General features: G+C 44.4%; 1 protein-coding gene across 1 annotated transcript in view; it reads left to right on the top strand.

Moving 5' to 3' along the window:
- Positions 1-3665: 3665 nt before the first annotated feature.
- The window catches only part of LOC124616588 (cytochrome P450 6k1-like), a 51812-nt gene continuing 32015 nt past the window's right edge, over positions 3666-23462 (top strand). The window contains exons 1-2 of the mRNA XM_047144908.1: positions 3666-3750; positions 14064-14302. Of these exons, the coding sequence (XP_047000864.1) occupies positions 3666-3750; positions 14064-14302 (324 nt within the window). The remainder of the gene's footprint in view (positions 3751-14063; positions 14303-23462) is intronic.

Genomic DNA, 23462 nt, shown 5'->3' with positions numbered 1-23462 from the left:
TCGAAGTTGAATGACTGTAGGAAGATAAAAGACGATTTAGACGAAATTTCCAGTTGGTGCAATGAATGGCAGCTAGCCCTAAGAGTGGAAAAATGTAATTTGATGCGGATTACTAGGAAGATCAAACCTGTAATGCTTATATATAGTATTGCTGGTGACCTGCTTACCAACGTCAAGTCGTTTAAATATCTGGGCGTAACGTTGCACCGCGATATGAATGGTCGAGCTCGGTTTTTTGCGAGAATTCGAGGAAAGGTTGGTTCACCTATAAGGAAGACTGCATAAAGGACGCTGGTGCAACCTGTTCTTGAGTACTGCTCGAGTGTTTGGGATCCGCATCAAGTCGAACTGAAGGAAGACATCGAAGCAATTCAGAGGCGGGCTGCTAGGTTTGCCACCGGTAGATTTGAACAACAGGTAAGTGTAATGGAGATGCTTCGGGAACTCAAATGGGAATCCGTGGACGGAAGGCAACGTTCTTGTTGAGAAAGACAATTGAGAAAATTTAGAGAACCGGCATATGAAGCTGACTGCCGAACGATTCTACTGATGCCAACATACCTTCCCCATAAGGACTACGAATATGAGATATGGGAAGTTAGGGCTCATGCGGAGGCGTGTATATAGTCATTTTTCCCTCACTCTATTTTCGAGTGGAATAGGATAGCAAATGACTAGTAGTGATACAGGGTACCCTCCGGCACTCATCGTAGGGTGGACTGCGGAATGTCTATGTAGATATAGATATGTGGGTGTAAATGTAGATGTAGGAAATAACTTACGAGTGTTTTAACATGAGCATCTGTATAATGTTCCTGTTTATATTAAATCTTGTCGTTATGATGGTTTGATTATAAGAAATAGTGTATTAAGAATCTGAATTTCAGAACATTATTTTGTAAAAATTGTGATTCTTAAGACCTGGGTGCAGCGGAGGAGGGCTGGGTTAGGGAGGCGTCGCTTGCTGGATGGCACGAGGGGGTTGGGAAGGGGGGTAGGGGCCGGGGGTGATGTGTAGTCCAAGAGGTGTGCCCTTACACCTAAAATTTTATAAATTAAGCACTGGTCGTATATACAGGGTGCTCATTGATTGTGACCGGGCCAAATATCTCACGAAATAAGCGTCTAACGAAAAAACCAGAAAGAACGAAACTTGTCTAGTTTGAAGGGGGAAACGAGATGGCGCTATGGTTGGTTTGCTAGATGGCGCTGCCATAGGTCAAACGGATATCAACTGCGTTTTTTTTAATAGGAACCCACATTTTTTTATTACATGTTCATGTAGTACTTAAATAAATATGAATGTTTTTAGTTGGACCGCTTTTTTCACTTTGTGATAGATGGCGCTGTAATAGTCACAAACATATGGCTCACAATTTTAGACGAACTGTTGGTAACAGATAGGTTTTTTAAATTAAAATACAGAACGTAGGTACGTTTGAACATTTTATTTCGGTTGTTCCAATGTGATACATGTAGGCCTACCTTTCTAATAACGCATGCTGTTACTGCGTGATTACCTGTAAATACCACATTAATGCAATAAATACTCAAAACAATGTCCGTCAGCCTCAATGCATTTGGCAATACGCGTAACGACATTCCTCTCAACATCGAGTAGTTCGCCTTCCGTAATGTTCGCACATACATTGACAATGCGCTGACGCATGTTGTCAGGTGTTGTCGGTCGATCACAACAGCAAATATCCTTCAACTTTCCCCACAGAGAGAAATCCGGGGACGTCAGATCCGGTGAAAGTACGGGCCGTGGTATGGTGTTTCGACGACCAATCCACCTGTCATGAAATATGCTATTCAATTCCGCACGCGAGCTATGTGCCGGACATCCATCATGTTGGAAGTTCATCGCCATTCTGTCATGCCGTGAAACATCTCGTAGTAACATCGGTAGAACATTAAGTACGAAATCAGCATACATTGCACCATTTAGATTGCCATCGATAAAATAGGGGCCAATTATCCTTCCTCCCATAATGCCGCACCATACAGTAACCCGCCAAGGTCGCTGATGTTCCACTTGCCGCAGCCATAGTGGATTTTCCGTTGCCCGATAGTGCATATTATGCCGGTTTACGTTACCGCTGTTGGTGAATGACGCTTCGTCGCTAAATAGAACGCGTGCAAAAAAAATGTGTCATCGTCCCGTAATTTCTCTTGTGCCCAAGGGCAGAACTGTGCACGACGTTCAAGTCGTCGCCATGCAATTCCTGGTGCATAAAAATATGGTATGGGTGCAATCGATGTTGATGTAGCGTTCTCAACACCGACGTTTTTGAGATTCCCGATTCTCGCGCAATTTGTCTGCTACTGATGTGCGGATTAGCCGCGATACCTACTCGGGCATCATCATTTGTTGCACGTCGTGGGTGACGTTTCACATGTGCTGAACACTTCCCGTTTGCTTAAATAACGTAACTATCCGGCGAACAGTCTGGACACTTGGATGAAGTCGTCCAGGATACCGAGCAGCATACATAGCACACGCCCGTTGGGCATTTTGATCACAATAGCCATACATCAACACGATATCGACCTTTCCCGCAATTGGTAAACGGTCCATTTTAATACGGGTAATGTATCACGAAGCAAATACCGGCCGCACTGGCGGAATGTTACGTGGTCCCACGTACTCATACGTTTGCGACTATTGCAACGCCATCTATCACAAAGCGAAAAAAGTGGTCCAACTAAAACATTCATATTTCCTTACGCACTATGTAATAAAAATGGGTGCTCCTATTTTAAAAAAAAGCAGTTGATATCCGTTTGACCTATGGCAGCGCCATCTAGCGGGCCAACCATAGCGCCATCTGGTTTCCCCCTTCAAGCTAGACGAGTTTCGTTCTTTGTAGTCTTTTCGTTTGATGCTTACTTCGTGAGATACTTGGCCCGGTCACTATCAATGGACTACGCTGTATGCACACCCGAGCCAGCTGTGTATGTTAGCGGAGCGGCACTACAGGGATACGGACTGACACCCGCCGGGTGTGTCGGCTTGTCTTGTGGCGCCGCCGACACTCTGCTGACGCAGACAGGCTGCGTGCCAGAGATCGACGTCTGACGGCCCCAGCCACGAGGCTGCCTTCACTACTCCGTCGCCTCCACGAAGATCCTGCCGAAAATCCTGCCGTAGCGTCATGTCCGAGGTACAATCCGAGGACCTCACAGGTATGAACTGCTGGGGTCCGACGCCACGGGACCACGGGACGCAGCGCCACAGTCCTCGGTCCTGGGTTCGTCGCCTCCAGGTCACCGCCGTCTCCCTCTGGAGCGGTCACCGGCCTGCCTCGCCGCAGCCACCACAGTCTGAACGCTGTCAGGCGATGCTGACTCAGCAACAGCCGGCCAAACGCCCTCGCTGCAGGGCTGCTCTTCGAGAAGCGCTTACGGTGGAGTACTGGTACCGCCGGGCCTAGGTGCCGCGTTCAACGACCGTCGCCTGAGGAACATTGCGCGACGTCTCTTTATGATCAAAAATAAAGAAGTTTCACTACATTTGGCTATCTTCTGCACCTTCCCCCACCTCCAGCAGAGCACCATTCGCCCACTCCATTCCCACCCAATCCATTACTGTAGGTTTATATGTCGTGTGTCCCTTCCTGTAAGTCCACTGGACGTTGACGCCGTTTTTTTTCAGACTGCACATGGCGCTGCTCCTGGGCTCTTGGATCGCCGAGTTGGTCGTCGTCTTGTCGGCGGCCGCGCTCGCCCACTACCTGTGGTTCTCCAGTAGCTACAGATAATGGAAGAACAAGGGGGTGCCTTACGCAGAACCTACAGTTCCGTTTGGAAACTTCCGGAGAAACTTTTTCGGCCATGAGTCTATTGGTCAGACCCTGCAGAACATATACAATCAGCTGCCAAGTAAGAAATTTTAAATTCTTGTCAGTGATAAATAGACTATAATTATATTCATTATTAGGTAGGAGAATCTGGGACATTGTATGTGATGATGCAGATGTGCTCTGTCCGTGTACAACGTTACACTCCCTGGCCGCACCTGCGTGTTCGCCCCGCGGCTACTGTGGACGCCACAGACTGATGTCTGAGCCGGCCCACAGCCTCGGAGTGACGGGCTGGTCTGTCTTCAACGTACTGCTGCGGAAGTCGAAGTGGCTGGCTCAAGGGCGAGTGGTTCCGTGGTCTGGTGTACCCTTAGCAACTGTTAGGAAAAGCCATTCGGGAAGTCCTGGCAGGTAGCAGCATCCCGCAGCCAATGCAGTTAGCGTCAACAGGTAGCGGCCAGAGGAAAGGCCTGAATTCTGTTGTTGTCACTGACTGGCTGGAACGGCTGAATGTTAAATAACTTCGTGGAGCTGCCTGGAAATCGAAAAATCAACTGGAAATCCTCGTGCGTGGCATGCAAGTGTCGAGTTTTGAAACTTCTCGGGCGGATTTCGGTAGCCGGGAGGCAGTCACCAACAAAACTGTTGGCGTCTGCAAAAAGCAGTGGAAGAGTTGGCAAGTTCCTGTGCGTGGGCACCGGCTTCGTCATTTCGCTCTTTCTAAGGCGACTGCATACACTGTAGGTAGAAGAGGCGGCTTAGCGAGACATGGAACCATTAGCGAGGTGGATGGGGACTCGCCGACATGTAACACTTCACAGTAAGTTCCGTTCTTTCCGGCGGACACCTGAAGCGTATTGTTCCTGTGTGTGCCCTTAACTTTTTTGACTTCAGACGGTTATCCGCCGTGGAGATAGCCGCGCGGTCTTAGGCGCCTTGCCGTAGTTCGCCCGGCCCTTCCCGCCGCAAGTTCAAGTTCTCCCTCGGGCGTGGACGTGTGTGTTGCCCTTAGCGTAAGTTAGTTTAAGTTAGATTAAGTAGTGTGTAAGCCTAGGGACCGATGACCTCAGCAGTCTGGTCCAGTACGGTTATCCGATTTTGTATATGCGGCAGAGACCAGCACGAGATGCTAGAAACTATTTTGAAATGCAACGCTGACTTTTTTTGGTGCTCGATGTGTACTCCAGCTGCTGGAAAATGATCATCTTTAGAAAGTACTTGGATGGCTGCCGAGCCCTGATTCGTGGTATGGTATAGGAGAGATGGCTGTTTTAATCCTGAGGAAGCTCGCTCCCCTCTGGGAGTGGCATGTGGGCAAGGCGGAATATGCGGTTGTCAGCGGAGAACAATAGTGACGTGGTTAGACATGAGTTACGAGAGAGACATAGAGCTCCGATACAAGACACCCAAGGGCAGACCCTTTAACACAAAACCTACATTGTATGATCAAAAGTATCAGAACACTCTTGTGCATTGTGAAACTGATCACTACATATTACGACAGGAAGAACAGTCAGTATAAAAGGAGGCGGGGAGTATTGTGTTGTTAGCCGAGAAGCGGTAACAGCAGAGTGGATTGGGCACTAGAGATCAGTAACTTGAAATCCGGATTGGTCATTGGATGTCACCCAAGTAACAAATCCAACAGAGACACTTAAACCCTCATAAAGTTGCCCAAGGCGGCTGTTGGTGATGTGATTGTGAAGTCGAAACGTGAAGGAACCACGACGGAAGAACTAAGGCCTCATGTGCTGATGAACAGGGACTGTCGGGCATTGCGGATGTCGCTTCAAAAAAGTCACGTGAAATCAACTGAACGAATCAGTCGAGAACTCCCTCCCCATAAACCACGCATTTCTGTAATCAATGCTAATCGACACTTGGCGGTGGTATAAAGAGCGACGCCTAACTGTGGCACTGATAAAAGCTATCATGTTGCCCTTCGAATGAGCATTATAGCGTACTGAGAGATGAGGAGTTGGGTGTTGGTTGTGACGCCCGAAATAGCGGCAAATACAACACGCGCTACACGTCATAAGTTTGGTCTGACCAAAAAAGTCATAAAGCCTATTTTGTGGGAAATTTTACCATCTTTGCTGGATATTGCGTCGCTTCCGAGTTACAACTGAAAAATCAAAAAATGTTCCATTTTTTCGTGTTTTTTTTAAATTTTTTACCCATTCTCGTGTCGAAATTTTGATGGAACTTTGACAATTCTGATTCATCATCCTCAAAAAATATAGAAAACTTGTCAAAAAACCTTGCTCTAAGAATCCTCACTTGACTGGACTGTACGGACCATATCTCTAGCCAGGGCACTACGATGTGGTACGTTACGTCAAAGATGTTGAGGAAACATTTTGCGTTATGTTGCTAATTTTGCACTCTGGCCAGCACATTACATTTTAACAATGCGTGACCAGATGAAAGTTTTGACTGTAATCAAAATTTGTCTGTTTGACGGGACATACTGTGCGCCCTTGGAAATGGGTAAACAGCTGCAACTGCGAAGTAGTGGTGAATCCAAAATGAAACGATATTTCAGTCCTGCTGGCGGCAGCCACTGAGCCAACCGGAGGGACAAAGCCGACGTTTTGACTAAGGCTACAGAGGCCTTCACCTGCGCCCACTCGTGTTCCGTGTTGTCGAGTGTGTTCCCTTGTATTTCCTCGTTGCAGCTCTGCTGGCCACTGCGGCCTGCAATCTCTCTCTCTCTCTCTCTCTCTCTAGAGATATAGTCTGTCGTTGTGTATAAGTGCTTAACTGAGTGCATCTGTTTAATGTCGCATTAGAGAGGGTAATGCGAAAGACACAAAGTGGAAACCGTGGGTGAACACTATTTAACAGAGCGACGCAGGGTCTTGAATATGCGGATGATACTGATTTGTTATCCAGGAGGAAACAGGACCTGGAAGGAAAGCTTGAAAAATTAGAAAGATATGGAGCGAAGATGGGGTTCACAATTAATCAATCAAAGACCAAGTATATGTTAACACCTACAGGTAGGGAAAGGTATAGCGAAGGTGAAAGAAGCATAACTGTGACTAGGAAAGAATTTGAACGCTATGAGAGCTTTAAATGTCTTGGGTCACACGTAACTGAGAATAATAATATCAGAGAAGAAATACACGCAAGGATTACAGGCGGTAACAGGAGTTACTTCACACTGATTAAAGTATTTAAAGCAAGAACCGTTATTAGGATTCTGAAGCTGACTGTGTATCGTACAGTTATTGTTGTATGTTAACAGGGGACCTAGAAAAGACGGAGAGGTACCGTCCCCGCCGCAGCCGCAGTGGTCCACAACCCTACGACGACTACCGCAGTCCACCCCTCCGCCGCCCCACACCAAACGCAGGGTTATTGTGCGGGTCGGCCCCTGATGGACCCCTCCGCCCCAGGGAACGTTTCACACCAGACGAGTGTAGCCTCTATGTGTGCGTGTTAGAGTAATGGTGGTGTAAGCGTGCGTGGAGAACTTATTTGTGCAGCAGTCACCGACATAGTGTAGCTGAGGCGGAATAAGGGGAACCAGCCCGTATTCACCGAGGCAGATTGAAAACCGCCTAAAAACTATCCACAGACTGGCCAGCTCGCCGGACCTCGACACAAGCCCGCCGGGCGGATTCGTGCTGGGGACCAGGCGCTCCTTCCCGCTCCCGAAAGCCGTGTGTTAGACCGCTCGGCTAAGTATCGTACAGTAGTGAGAAATGTGGTGATGTATGGTTAGGGGACTTGGACAACAACACAAAATGATGATGAGTTGTTGCAGACAAAAGAAAGGAAGATTCTCAGGAAAACCTTTGGGCCCGTGAATGGTAGGGGGTTTTGGCGAATCATAAATAATAAGGAGATCAGAGACTTGTACAACAAACCCAATATTGTGACAGAAATAAAGAGTAATAGACTATGTTGATTGTGACATGTAAACAGAATGGTGGAGAACAGCACAATAAAGAAAGTTTTAAAAGGAAAACCAGGTGGACGCAGTATAAGGGGCAGACCAAGGACCAGATGGCTAGACAAAGTAGAGGAGGAGTTGCGAAGAAAGAGATTTAGAAGATGGAGAGCCAAGGCAGCCAGCAGAGAAGAGTGGGCAGAGATGGTACACGAGGCTAAGGCCCCACACGGGCTGTAGCGCCAAGGAGTAAGTAAGTAAGGATGTCACAGATTTGAAAAGTTTGTTGGCGGGCTTATGACTGGCGATAAGAAGTGTCCTTATGACAAGTTGGATACTGTTAAGTAATTAAAACATTCATGGAACCCTTGCTTAATACTGCAGTGCAGAACAGATTGATTTGTGAGCTAAAGCAAGAACTGCGCTATGTCCCACTCGCCACACTGAAGCTAAATTAAAGTTCGAAAAAAAATTGGTTCTGGATATTTTCAGAGTCTACTATCCTATGCAGTGTCTTGAAACACAGCAACGCAGTTCAGAACTAAAATCAATTAAAGTGTACATGAATTTTACAAGTCATTAACACCACGCTGCTGTTCAGTGAGGGGGGGGGGGGCTGCCGAAAAACATTTTAGAGTTTCCGTTCTAGAAAGGGTTCAAGTTGCTAGATTTGTCATCCGGAATACTTCAATCACTTTAATCGTTACGGACACGTCGCTTATCAGCTCGAATCTTGAGTCCTCCATGGCGAACATCCAACTGACCAAGGCGCACATTGCCGACGGCCACAAGTAGCCTCCATTTGTCATTCGAAGCACGAAAAAATTACAAGTAATATACATTTTAACATAAAAAATGTTACTGTTACCTATTTTCAACCTAAATAAAATTAAAATACAGAGATAGCTGTTGTAGAGGGGTCCAAAAAAATGTATCCACTGTTTAAAAGTCCATAACTTGCAAACTAATTGACAGTCTCATTTTTGGTGAAAGTGTAGATTAAAGTCGAACTTAAAGATATCACTGTAGGTGTTCGAAATGGTCATCATTAACATCCACACACAAACGATGCCGCTGAACTGCAGCACGAACTACTGACTGAAACGTGTTCAGTTGGATATTTGCACATGAATGTAAGATGGATTTTCGAAGTTCATCCAATGTGCGTGGCTTCTGTCGATAAACCACGTCCTTTAGTGTTCCCCACAGGTAAAAGTCCAGAGGAGTTAGGTCTGGGGAACGTGGTGGATACGCCACAGCACCTGTACCGCCTATCCATCTTCCTGGTAGATTTTCGTCGAGATAGGCCTGGCACGATTTTGGTAGTGGGCTGGGGCACCATCTTGTTGAAAGTAAACTCTTCCGTCTCCATATAGGTCTCGGATGGCAGGTAAAATGGATGCCTGAAGCTTCTGAAGGTACACCTCACCGGTAACTGTACCGTCGAAGAATAATGGCCCAATCAAGCCCCGGTAAGGCAACCCACACCACACATTTACTCCTGGCAAATTCACGGCTTTGTCTACATGGACTTTCGGATTTTCGGCGGCCCAGTAGACGCAACTGTGGCGATTTACTGTACCATTGAGTTTGAACTGTGCCTCATCAGACCACACAATCATCTCTGCAAACTCTTCATCGTTGCGCACCATGTTAGTAAACCACTCGCAGTATTCCATTCTACAATCTGGGTCGTCCTCGTTCATTGCGTGTAGCAATCGTGGGATGTAGCACTTCCACTTTTCTGTCTTCAAAATTCACCGAACACTTGAGCGACTCACTCCAGTTTCAAAGGCACACTGTCTCATAGACTTCTGTGGTGAGCGAGTGAACTGTTACAACACACGACGGGAGTTAGCTGGACTTGTTACTGTTACAGGTCGTCCAGATCGTTGTTTGTGTACATCTTTAACACAGCCTTCTGCTTCAAATTTGTCTCGAATGCGACGAATCGTTAAACATGTCGGTGGCTCTGTTTGATACTCATTTCGCCATTGCCGTTGAACCTCATTAATGTTTTCGTACTTAAAATACCACTTCAAAACTGACTTCCTTTCATCGAATGTAAGCATTGCGCCTGCCATGTTTACTCGAGTAACTAGGTGCAACTAAGAACAAAACACTGACTATCTGTCGACTGACATCTGACAAAACAAAACAACGCAATACAACGCTTGTGTGGCGATTGCCGGAACTACGAACTATTACGCTACCAAAGATGAGACAACTCCGTGAATTAGTTTGGCAGTTATGGACTTTTAAACAATGGATACATTTTTTGGACCCCTCCATATTACGTAATAGTGCCACTATACGTATTTTTTGCAATTTATTTTGAGCTAAAACACATTTCTTAATCGTGAAAGTGAACATTCCGGATAGCAGCTCAAAATTTACTGCTCTTGTATAAACTGTAAAGATAATGTCAGAGAGTGATCTTCAAGCGCCATCAGTTGACACTTCATTCGTTAAGACCTCTTAAGCCATTTAGAAGTGATCAACTTTTAAAGGTAGCTGGTACATCTATAGCTTCCACAGTCGGTACCTAAAGTATTGTATGTGTACGGAGAGGGTGTTTAGACGTGCTTCCGCGTCTCGTTTCTCTTTTTCATGTGGTGCTGTTACCTATTCTGCACCTATATTTGTGTGCATATTTTACTTGCGCGGCAACTGTGAAGTAACCCGCTGCCTCTGAGTATTCGCCTCCCACCACGCAATGAACTGCAACGCCCACCCTCCCGGGGAAAACCGCCCTCGGTAACGTTGCAGACACCCTGTTATTGGTCACGTGACTACCGGCTCACCTCGTGGTCCCCGTGTATTCCGCCAACAGCAACAGCAGGGGTCGAGGCACGGCTTGGTAGTCAGAAACATGGACGGCATCACACGCCGTGTCTTCGGTGAGCTGCGATCACAGAGCCTCCCCCCCCCCCCCCCAACCACCACCCACCATCTCGCCAGCCTTGGGTACCTACCGCGCTTAGAGTAGCACCAGTCTCGCTGCCGTTTTGTCTGTGTCTGCTTATTTACTCACCACTTCATCTCTTCTCTTTATCGGGTTTAGATTAGATTAGCTACTTTTCAAGCTAATTATAATCTCGCTTTACAGTAGTCGACGGCAGAAGGCGAGATCAAGCTTTGTTTAGTGCAGACAGAAAGAAGGTGTTTGACAGTACTCCACAGTACACGGCCGACGCACGTGACACGGCATTGTACAGTCACGTTACAGTCGTACTCCGTACTACCTCTGCGTATTCTTAGCTTCTGAAATGGTTAGTCATCATACAAATATACGTTATCGAATGGTTTGCTCAGATGGATAAGAGTCAATAAATAACGTAGTTCAGTTGCGTCAAGAAGAAAAACGAAAAGGTTAGCTTCCTATAAAAAAAATTAAAAAGAGAACATTTCTGGTTGAGAGGGAGGACACCGCACTATGGTGTGCACACTTTCTTAGAACGATGAGAAAAAAGAGACGTTCAGGTAAATTTCAATTCCTGTCGGAACACATCCAGTTCTTAATTGCGAAAAGTTCGTAAATTTCTCCTTCCACACCGCCGTGAGTCTCTCGACTTTACCAGTCATGCCAACTGGCGTTTAAGGAACTGATTTTCCTTCTGCAGCTTTACTTAGAGGAGCATGTGACACTGCCTCCGCCAGTTCCCAGTGCTTGTGTGGATACAGAAACTTCTTACATTTATTTTGTGACCGTCGCTGCGAAGGAAATCGCGATGGATAACGGTTGAAAAGCTCTGTTGGCCTTTCTAGCTAGAAAAAAGTAATATGGTGCAGTATTTTTCAGGACCTTGGATCTCTGCCTCCTTCGAGTAGGTAGGTAACTACTTATTTTACCTGTGTAGTCAAGGTATTGTGCAGAACATGAACAACACTTTACTGTTTTCGGAGCAGCCTGCTAAATTAATCACATGTAGCTTGATCGTCACACGCCACAGTTGTTATACTAAAATGTTGGCATTCCAAACATCGTAACGAAGCAGAAACGTAGGTCTGTATTAAGAGGTGGATGGTATCTGCCGTAATAAATTCTTAGAGTACCGTTATACTGAACGTTAACACACGTGCAAGAGTTTCATGCTGCTCACTGTCTACATTTATTCATACTTTTTTTTACATCACTGGTACTCGCCGACTCCCATTCCTACTTCCGCAATCTGCATCAAGATCTATTATGCTCTAGTGTGGCGGGTCTGCCCTGTTGTAATTCAGTGTACTGCGCAACTTCGTCACGACAGAGTAATTTCATAAACATTTAGCTTTTATTAGGACAAGAGGAAGGCAGTGATTTCCAAACAAAGTGTTTCAGTCCGGTCTTTTCATGGAAGCGACGGTTCCTGGAGTACTGAACGTAGGTTCTGTATAGATATATGGTATTTTTATAGGTGGTTTGTTGTTCTCGTTACACAAGAATGACGCATTTTGACAGGTGACTTTAAATTATAATTTATTGTTTTCTGCATTCTTCGGGTCGGCCGATGTGACCAAGCGGTTCTAGGCGCTTCAGTTCGGAACCGCGCTGCTGCTACGGTCGCAGACTCGAATCCTGCCTCGGGCATGAATGTGTGTGGTGTCTTTAGGTGAGTTATGTTTAAGTAGTTCTAAGTCTAGGGAACTGGTCACCTGAGATGTTAGGCCCCATAGTGCTTAGACTCATTTGAACCTTTTTTTTTGCGTTCTTCGTAAATTATTCTGGTGGCAAACAGGCCACCACATTACGTTTTTTGGGCTTTCAACAAGCCACCCGAACAGATAAGAGCCTTTTTAGAGGAAGTTAATAGTACTTACTCAGCACCCAACTACCTCAGTACGCCTTGTGATGTTATTGGATTTCAAATACTTTGCATATGAGACATTTGTCATAAAAGAAAAGGACACCCAACGAGGTGTAGCTCGTCAAAATGCTAAGCATCACAGCGCGAGAATAAAAAGAGATGAAATTTTTTTTAATGTGCCCCTATACCAAAACGTGCGTCCAGCGTTTAAATACTCTAAATAAACACTATGACCCACTGGGCGCAGATATTTAAAATCATTGCCGCAGCGCTTGATAGCAAGAAGCTGCGAAACGGAAGAAAGAATAACATTTCTTTTGTTAAGAAATATTCTAGAGACTTCATTAACCCTTGTACTTTTGGTCGCCGACATGTTAAGACGTACTGTATAGCATTGCTACAAGTTGTATTTTTATTTTGTGTTAAAACTATGTGAAACGACGAACAAACATTTCGGTAACTCGGGTGTGGATACAATGTACTTACGCACACGCAAGGACATTTAATTTTAAGAAGGAACGGACTGACAGAGCAGCGATTATTCGACTGCGCCATCCACAAAAGAAATATCTGACGGAAGTCATTCATTTGTTGTGTGTTTGTCATTGTTTAGAAGTTTAATGTCAAGTTGTTCAAAATATACTAATATTTTACGATACAGTAATTTTCTTCTTATTCTTTTCTTTCATTAACCAAAAATGATATTCAAATTGTATATGAGCTTTGTTACAGGGTCGCTCTTTAACGCGGTGTCTCGATTGTATTTGGGAGACCACTAATGTGTTCAACACCCGATCTGTTAATCTTTCTCTTACGAATTCCACTAATTTGCTTTCATTTCCATTTTTATATTCAAATAGGTCCCTTACGTATTTTCATCGAAGATTCTGATTGCGTGAAGGCAATCTGGGTCGAAAGGTCAATTATTCGCGTAATCAACCAGCACGTCTCCTGAACACAATCGAGAACCGATGCGTCGGTTATCAATTAATAATCTCTCTCTATTAAAGTCGTACTAAAAACGGCCACACAGGATAGCCGTAAGTACGCAATCTAGCGTTAGCTTGCATTTTGTCAGTAAATATTACCAACCAACAATTACAGCATCACTATTATTAATAAACAAGTTCCTAACGCCAGAGCCTGTTACAACAGGGATCCGGCCGTTGACGACTGTTTGTCCTCAGCAATCGCATGCTCCAGTGCCATGTAGCACACATTGAGCTTTTTTCCTACTTTTCTGGATATTCGCAGTGCTGACGGTATATTGGCAACTGACCCAAGATTCCCGTTACCTGCGCCCCTATTGGATGAAGCGGAGATGACGAGCCACCATCAACGGGACACCAGGATCGCCGAACCCGTGTCAAGCATATTCTGACCAAGTTTACTGGGATTCGCGTCACAGAGCACATCTGCATTTAGATATGCCACGTCGTGTCGTCTTATCTGTGGATCTAGTGAAGACTGGTAATCGATACGACAGTTGTGGTGGGTTGTATGTGTTACTACTTAGAGGTGATATCTGTCGTTAATTTAATTCGTAACTATACTCTTTTTTCGTTTCAGAAGAGAGGTACGTCGGGTTTTACGGATTCCGTCGGCCACTGCTGCTTATCCGTGACCCTGAACTCATCCGCCACGTCCTTGTCAAGGATTTCGGGACGTTCCACGAAAGGGGACTGTTCATCGACGACGAAGAACCTCTCAACAAACATCTCTTTTTCCTGGCGGGAAAGAAGTGGCGCCAGCTGAGAATCAAATTAAGCCCTACGTTCACATCCGGCAAACTTAAGGGCATGTTTAAGGTGAGTTGTTGTGCGACTCGTGGATAGACCTTTTCTGCTATAGATCAAGAAGCCTTGAAGCAAAAACTGATTTTTGAAAGCTGCAAAACTTTCCCTTATATGGGGAATGTTGGCAAAGCGCTCGATGACAGCACAAACCTGTTTAAACATTGTTGGAGCCTATAGGTTCTGAATCGATGTCGCTCCTTTAACCCTTTCACTGAATTTTTTCTGAAAGAAAGAAAGTTTTTCTTTATGCGCTAAGGCTCTTAGGCGATTTTTTAATGGTTTTAGATGGAAGACTTATACAAAAATATGTACCCGTTTTCGAAACATATTTTGTACACTTGGCTTCATTTTATGGACTAAAATAACTAATTACGATTCTATATTGCAGTAAATCAAATGATTATTCAGTAGTTACCATGCAAAATAACAACAACAATATTCAGTTATATAGTGGAATTTAGCGAACCAACCACGTCTGTGTATTCCGGTGGTCACGAGCTTCTGCGCATTGCTACATTGACATTCTGATATTTTCCTAGTAATGCCCAACAGTTGGCAGCGCTTGTACATAGTGAAAAAGCTGAACATTCAAAAATGTCTACCTTAGGTTTCCACTGGGGGAAAGTACTTCTATTTCAGCTAAGACACGTTAAACTTTAATGTACACAATTGTAGCCAGTGGCTCTGAAAGGGTTAAGAGATCTACATCTACATCTACATTTATACTCCGCAAGCCACCCAACGGTGTGTGGCGGAGGGCACTTTACGTGCCACTGTCATTACCTCCCTTTCCTGTTCCAGTCGCGTATGGTTCGCGGGAAGAACGACTGCCGGAAAGCCTCCGTGCGCGCTCGAATCTCTCTAATTTTACATTCGTGATCTCCTCGGGAGGTATAAGTAGGGGGAAGCAATATATTCGATTCCTCATCCAGAAACGAACCCTCTCGATACCTGGACAGCAACCTACACCGCGATGCAGAGCGCCTTTCTTGCAGAGTCTGCCACTTGAGTTTGCTAAACATCTCCGTAACGCTATCACGCATACCAAATAACCCTGTGACGAAACGCGCCGCTCTTCTTTGGATCTTCTCTATCTCCTGCATCAACCCGACCTGGTACGGATCCCACACTGATGAGCAATACTCAAGTATAGGTCGAACGAGTGTTTTGTAACCCACCTCCTTTGTTGATGGACTACATATTCTAAGGACTCTCCCAATGAATCTCAACCTGGCACCCGCCTTACCTACAATTAATTTTATATGATCATTCCACTTCAAATCGTTCTGGACGCATACTCCCAGATATTTTACAGAAGTAACTGCTACCAGTGTTTGTTCCGCTATCATATAATCATAAAATAAAGGATCCTTCTTTCTATGTATTCGCAATACATTACATTTGTCTATGTTAAGGGTCAGTTTCCACTCCCTGCAACAAGTGCCTATCCGCTGCAGATCTTCCTGCATTTCGCTACAATTTTCTAATGCTGCAACTTCTCTGTGTACTACAGCATCATCCGCGAAAAGCCGCATGGAACTTCCGACACTATCTACTAGGTCATTTATATATATTGTGAAAAGTAATGGTCCCATAACACTCCCCTGTGGAACGCCAGAGGTTACCTTAACGTCTGTAGACGTCTCTCCATTGAGAACAACATGTTGTGTTCTGTTTGCTAAAAACTCTTCAATCCAGCGACACAGCTGGTCTGATATTCCGTAGTCTCTTTGTTTATCAGGCGACAGTGCGGAACTGTATCGAACGCCATCCGGAAGTCAAGGAAAATAGCATCTACCTGGGAGCCTGTATCTAATATTTTCCGTCTCATGAACAAATAAAGCGAGTTGGGTCTCACACGATCGCTGTTTCCGGAATCCATGTTGATTCCTACAGAGTAGATTCTGGGTTTCCAGAAATGACATGATACACGAGCAAAAAACATGTTCTAAAATTGTACAACGGATCGACGTCAGAGATATAGGTCTATAGTTTTGCGCTTCTGCTCGACGACCCTTCTTGAAGACTGGGACTACCTGTGCTCTTTTCCAATCATTTGGAACCTTCCGTACCTCTAGAGACTTGCGGTACACGGCTGTTAGAAGGGGGGCAAGTTCTTTCGCGTACTCTGTGTAGAATCGAACTGGTGTCCCGTCAGGTCCAGTGGACATCCCTCTGTTGAGTGATTCCAGTTCCTTTTCTATTCCTTGGACACTTATATCGATGTCAGCCATTTTTTCGTTTGTGCGAGAATTTAGAGAAGGAACTGCAGTGCGGTCTTCCTCTGTGAAACAGCTTTGGAAAGAGGTGTTTAGTATTTCAACTTCACGCGTGTCATCCTCTGTTTCAATGCCATCATCATCCCGGAGTGTCTAGATATGCTGTTTCGAGCCACTTACTGATTTAACGTAAGACCAGAATTTCCTAGGGTTTTCTGTCAAGTCGGTACATAGAATTTTACTTTCTAATTCACTGAACGCTTCACGTATAGCCCTTCTTACGCTAACTTTGACATTGTTTAGCTTCTGTTTGTCTGAGAGGTTTTGGCTGCGTTTAAACTTGCAGTGAAGCTCTCTTTGCTTTCGCAGTAGTTTCCTAACTTTGTTGTTGAACCACGGTGAGTTTTTCCCATCCCTCACAGTTTTACTCGGCACGTATCTGTCTAAAACGCATTTTACGATTGCCTTGAACTTTTTCCATGAACACTCTACATTGCTATCGGAACAGAAATTTTCGTTTTGATCTATTAGGTAGTCTGAAATCTGCCTTCTATTACTATTGCTAAGTAGATAAATCTTCCTCCCTTTTTTATATTCCTGTTTACTTCCATATTCAGGGATGCTGCAACGGCCTTATGATCACTGATTCCCTGTTCTGCGCTTACAGTGTCGAAAAGTTCGGGTCTGTTTCTTATCAGTAGGTCCAAGATGTTATCTCCACGATTTGGTTCTCTGTTTAATTGCTCGAGGTAATTTTCGGATAGTGCACTCAATATAATGTCACTCGATGCTCTGTCCCTACCACCCGTTCTAAACATCTGAGTGTCCCAGTCTATATTTGGTAAATTGAAATCTCCACCTAAGGCTATAACATGCTGAGGAAATTTATGTGAAATGTATTCCAGATAAATTGTTATTTCATAATATTTCCGTTTAGTCATCTTGGCTCTTCTCCTCACATATCCATGTTTCACAGTATCGGCATTCGAGCCAAGATCCCCATTTCCTGTGATGCTATTAGATGACACGGAACTGACCAGCCACCATACAACGGATAACAGTATACAGTGACGTTTAAATACACGTTGGAAGTATATGAGGGATTGCGACAAAAATTCACCCACTGTCCCCTCACAGCTAGGTTGCCATACAGAGCGTAATTTTCCCATTCTATCCATGTACCAGACTCAAACAGTTTTAACAGTCATTCCAAATGGCTGTGAGGTGAGGACTGAACTGCAATCCACGATACCGGATCAGAACTCTACGGCATCTACTCTTCACAATACCGACGTGATAGCTTGCCAGAGTGTTATTTGTGCACTGTTATTTTAGGCTGAAAGGTAACTTATTGTGCAGATAATTAGTACAGAATACGGAGTGTCACTTAGTTTGCATGCAACTCTTTATAACAATTGAACTGGCGCATATGAGGATGCTAGTACTAGCTTTAAGTTCAGTACAAGAAAAGTAACGTACATAACGTTCTTATTGCATGTTGGAGAATGAGCGTACGGTGTACGATTTTAGAGTTGTGTTCCGGTAGAGGAAGTTTTCAGCTTTTGTTATTCAAAAGATTTTTAGTTTGAAAACGTCCGATGTACTATGCTTGCAATAATTTGAGAATATTGTGGTCATCACTACTGTGTACGAGGGTTGCCACGACTCAGCGTAAATATAGTGATGTCGGACTGATTGTTGAATTATTTTGTTCAACTGTGCTACTGTGGGTGTTGGTAACAATAGGATCGAGTGTCACACGTATGTGATCTGTTCTGTGCAGTTTCGACTTAAATCACGTGTGGCAGAACTATATTAACACACGTTAGTGTAGGCAGATGAGAATTTTGCTGGTCAATAAATATGCACAAGCTGGAAATGTTGTAATCAACGTTAGCCATCCCAAAATAGTGCTCAATCAGTGTGGGTCGGTTTCTGGCTTGTGCTAAGCTTTTGAGGGCCGAAACTACGAAATTTTTGAAATTTTTCGGTGTTTACTTCCGATACATACTACAGAAATTCTCGAAATACCAGAATAGGAGACCATAAAATTTTACGTAAATGACCTTCTTAAAAGTTACAATCGGTTCAGCCGTTTGGCCATAATCGATAGTCAAAGATCGACAACGCTTAACGACTTGGCAAAAAAGTGAGCTACGCTCATGTTCCAACACCTGTAACTAAAAAAAGGCTACTCCAAATAAAAAGTGTCATTCATAAAAGCAGCATCAAATACTGCATAAAAAGAGTTCCTTAATTTTAAATTGCACTGACTCCTTTGCAAAAATGCAAATGAAAAAGCGAAAGTATTCGTAACGCTAAATTCCTGCTAAGACTTTTGAAACCCAATTCATCCACATTCGTCCAAATATTTAAATTTAAGGTAGTTTAGTTAGTTAGCAACTTATCTAGGTAGTTATCCCCGTGTACTAGTATTTATGAATTACCAAGCCAGTTCAACATGATAATAAATGAGATTAAAAATTTTAAAAAGTGCCATAACAAATGAAAGGTTTTGTTAAGGGAACAATTTGGCAATTATAATATAAAAATGATGAGAGATTAAGTTTATACAAATACTGTTTAAGCAATTACTATTTTGTATTTACAATCATTTAGGATTTTTTAAATGTCTTTCTACGTCTCGGAGAAGCTGTCCCAGGGAGGTAACGTCATTGCCAAATCATTCATCTTCTCCTGGCGTGGGATCCAAGTCGATTTTTCCCCATGGAGAAATTTAGCACTACAAATTTGTATCTTTGCAGAGGAGAGAAGGCAATGAGTGCATTTACGAGATACCTAGAGAGTGGCCATTTAGAGTTTCGCTCAGAGTCCTTAGTCTATAGGTTCAATGAGGTAGCTCGTTTCAAAACAGAGGGCAGACGGTCAGAGCTTTGGAGTTTTGGCTTTATCCCACGAATGTGAGAATACTTTGCTACTCCATCCACAGAGGTGGATATGGCAAATCATATCAAAAGCTTACCAAATTTATAAAGAGTTTCGACTAAGGCAGTTTTAACACCTCCTCTCTGCTGATCGCGACTTCCTACTGTAAGAAACAGTGTTTGTGTCATGTGATGCAGGCGGTGGAACAGGGTTCACGATATGTCCACATGTATATGACCCTCGCAGTGTAATGAACGGGGTGCTTTAGTAATGATGAAGAAATTGAGAACCATGCTGCAATATGATTGGCTGATAACATCACGTGATCGATGCAATGAGATGTTTTGTTGACGTAACAACACCTTGAGTAATTGAGTAATATGTGTTGAAATTACAGGAAACCCAATAAAACTACGAAAATTGATGGAAAATACGTAAAACTGATGAAATTTTGACAAAAAGTGTGGAAGGATGGGGGTGCTTACATGTTTGCCTGGGTACACGCAAATCACTCCGTTCTTCTACTGGTGAGATTGACAACTGATGCTGCATACTATCTGTGCTCTCTGGGATCTGCAGGAAACTCCTTGTTCCGCATGTTGTTATCCACTGTAAGTCATAAAAACTAAAGACCTGTGTGCAAAGATTTGGTTGTCAGTATGACTACCACTTAGGACGCCGAATTAGCGATCGTATACCTGGGTACAATATGCACCTCCAATATGAAGAGTCCGCAGCTCCTGGTCTCGCGGCCGCGTTTTCGCTTCCCGAGCACGGGGTCCCGGGTTCGATTCCCGGTGGGGTCAGGGATTTTGATCTGCCTCGAGATGACTGGGTGTTTGTGTTGCCCTCTTCATTTCATCATCATTCATGAAAAGTGGCGAGATTGGGCTGAGAAATGGTTCGGAATTTGTACGGGCGCTGATAACCCTGCAGTTGAGCGCCCCACAAACCAAACATCATCATCATCCAATATGAGAATCAATGCTCAAGATCTCTTCAAAAAAACAGACTACCGAGCCATTTGTTACCCCATCAATATGGAAAATGACATTAAATGTAGAGGTCATCACCTTTGAAAGCTGTTTAGAACTGCTCCACAATGCCACAAATTCTTCCAGTTTCCATATGCTGCGATGTCCTCCACATTTTTGTTGATAAGACACACCACTTCTGTCTTTTATTTCAACCATCCTATGTGTTGTGTAAGCAGCATAGTTTATATCATTCGATGTCTAGGTTTCTGAGAGAGCTAATGGATCGAAGCATGTTAATGTCTGTTTAGCACCTGACACAGAACTCGAAGATATGGAGGGATTGCAAAATGTATGTCAGTGTACAAAACTGTAGTCATATACTGCTTGGATGTCTTACAGTAGAAAAATAACATATCGAAGTGCTTCTGAAAGAATAGTACAGGAACCCTCTCTTGTGATTGTAGTCTGTGTCATATGGTCCTCCTACAGCACGGGCTACAAAACTTTACGCTAATCTGTGCAAATGACTTCGATCACTGGACACCTGCTCCAACATCTAGGTTCCAGGGCAACGCTTCACTGAATTCACGGATCTGCTTACATGTCTGCGTGGCTGTGAGCTCGGCTGTGTACGCGCTCGGTGTTGTGGCTGCTTGGGGCGGTCGCGAGCAAGGGGCGACTCGACCCGACAAATGGGGGCATAGTCAAACTTATCGGCCGCTATAGCGCACGAATCATATTGCTCTAAAATTTGCAACACTTGAGGAAGTGATGGATCAGAATACTTTAGGATTTGTTCCAGTGTTCTACTATCTGCGACATTGAGATCATTAATCATTAAATCACTGTAAAAGTTTTTTTAGAATGAAATTATAACTAAATCACTACACTTAGCTGCATACAGGCGTTTATATAAGTCAACGGGCACAGTTGAAAATGTGTGCTGCGATGGGAACTCGAACCTGGCATCTCCTGCTTACATGGCAGACGTTCTATCCCTCTTTTATTTAGTTCTTTTTTTTTTTGACTGTTGTGTATGGTCGTTGCGGACGTCACTTGACATCCGTTCGCCGGCCGCGGTGGTCTCGTGGTTCTAGGCGCGCAGTCCGGAACCGCGCGACTGCTACGGTCGCAGGTTCGAATCCTGCCTCGGGCATGGATGTGTGTGATGTCCTTAGGTTAGTTAGGTTTATGTAGTTCTAAGTTCTAGGGGACTGATGACCACAGCTGTTAAGTCCCATAGTGCTCAGAGCCATTTGAACCATTTTTGACATCCGTTCACGTAAGTTGTTGATCCTTTCACTCAGTTTTTTTGTTACATAGGCCAACCAGCTCTCCAGCTCTCTGACCGAACAATCCATCTGAGCCACCGCGGACACAGAGTATGGTGCGACTGCAGGAACTTATCTAATGCACGCCTCCCGTGAGACCCACATTCTCAACTTAATGTCCCGCACTATACTCATAGTGTCCTGCCCATAATACTCATTACTCACGGCGTTTCGCCGATTCCCATTCGGACATGTCCGAAAGAACAGATACCATCTTCATATATACTGTAATAGTTGCCACAACTACACGTAAATTTACATTTTCTAGTCATGCCCGTTAATTCTGTGTCCCTCTGACGGTATGTCTGCTCCGGCTTTTTCTGCAAGCGAAAAAACTGATGTCCGGCTGCAGCTACTTGAACTTTCTGCTCATAATATTAGGTTAATTATTACGTGCTCATAGCTGAGTTCGTCGGGAGACGCGGTTGGGGATAGTTTTTGTATTAAGCTGAACACTGGGAACGCCGCAATCGAAAGAAATTATTGTAACTTGGCTGTAGCTTCAACACGATGAAATTGACAAACTGCTTGGAACTGAGTCAGGTATTCGAGCCATTCCTCTTCTTCTCGTTAAATTGCCGAAATGTTGATATGCTGGTCGGCGGCATTTGTAGCGCTGGTTTGCTGGTCTATTGAGCAGCGCTCGCCGCTTGTGCCGCCAGAAGTTGTTTTACTGTAGTAAGCATGGTAGCAATTTGTTGGTTCTGAAACTGAAAAATTTGTGTTCGATCCATCACATTGGCCATTTGTGCCAAGGGCGTGGAGGCAGGGGGTGGAGGGGCGGTGGGGGTAGCCATGGTTTACACAAATAAGTTGCAGCAAAAAAGTAAAAAAGTAAGCAAAGCCTCTGGAAAGAGAAATTTTATAAGTTCTGCAGCTCCCCTCCTGGAATACACGCAAGAACACAACAACCCTACAAGCTAAACCACAAGGGAAGCAAGTAAAATGGTCTTCTTCACTGAGTTATCCTTGTCGCCACTTCTGTGTCATCTCATTGCCACTGTAGTGTCTTGTACGAGGGGAAGAAAAAGAGCAGATGTTGGTAGGTAGGCGGTATCCTCTTTTTACAACACATCTGCACACATGTATTAACACGGTTCCTTATTAACAAGAACAAGAAGCTACTTATCTTTAAGCAAGTTGGTGTGGTATAAGTTCTTCCATAATAGTCCACGTTAGTCTCACTGCTGGTGACACCGAAGTCCTGCTATAAACACTACATTCTCATAGCAGGTGACGTGAACTGCCAGGCGGCAACTAGAATAGTAACTGAGCTAGTAGCTGAGCTGACTGTGACTGCGACTGACTCTGTCTGCGACTGGGCTGACTGTTTGTGGCTGACGGCCCACGGTAGCGATCTAAATACTGTCTGTCGACAGAGTGTTGGCAGCGCGTTGCTTGTGAGTCTGTCTTTGGCCTCTGTCCTAATACGCGCGCTTGATTCAGCCCCTACTGCCGATTTTCTTGCAACCTCTTTGCCGAATGGTGTGCAGGCGACAGCTGATGCCAGCACATATAGAAAACAACAGCAGTCGTATCGTACTTCCCTGGGACACATCTGACGATACACTCATCTCTGATGAACACTCGCTGTCGTGGACAACGTTCTGGGTCCTGTTACTTAAGAAGTCTGTTAGGCCTGTCACACATCTGGGGTCAGTTACAATATATGACATAGCTCCATTCAGCAATACTAAACAGTCCTCCAAAGTAGTACGTTCAATCAACGATTTAACAATTGCAAATTTCAGGGTAAGCC

Source organism: Schistocerca americana, chromosome 5 (assembly GCF_021461395.2).
Source record: "Schistocerca americana isolate TAMUIC-IGC-003095 chromosome 5, iqSchAmer2.1, whole genome shotgun sequence".
In the NCBI taxonomy this organism is placed as follows: Eukaryota; Metazoa; Arthropoda; class Insecta; order Orthoptera; family Acrididae; genus Schistocerca; species Schistocerca americana.
Note: the sequence above shows the minus strand (reverse complement) of the source record. Positions and strands in the feature narration are given on the sequence as shown.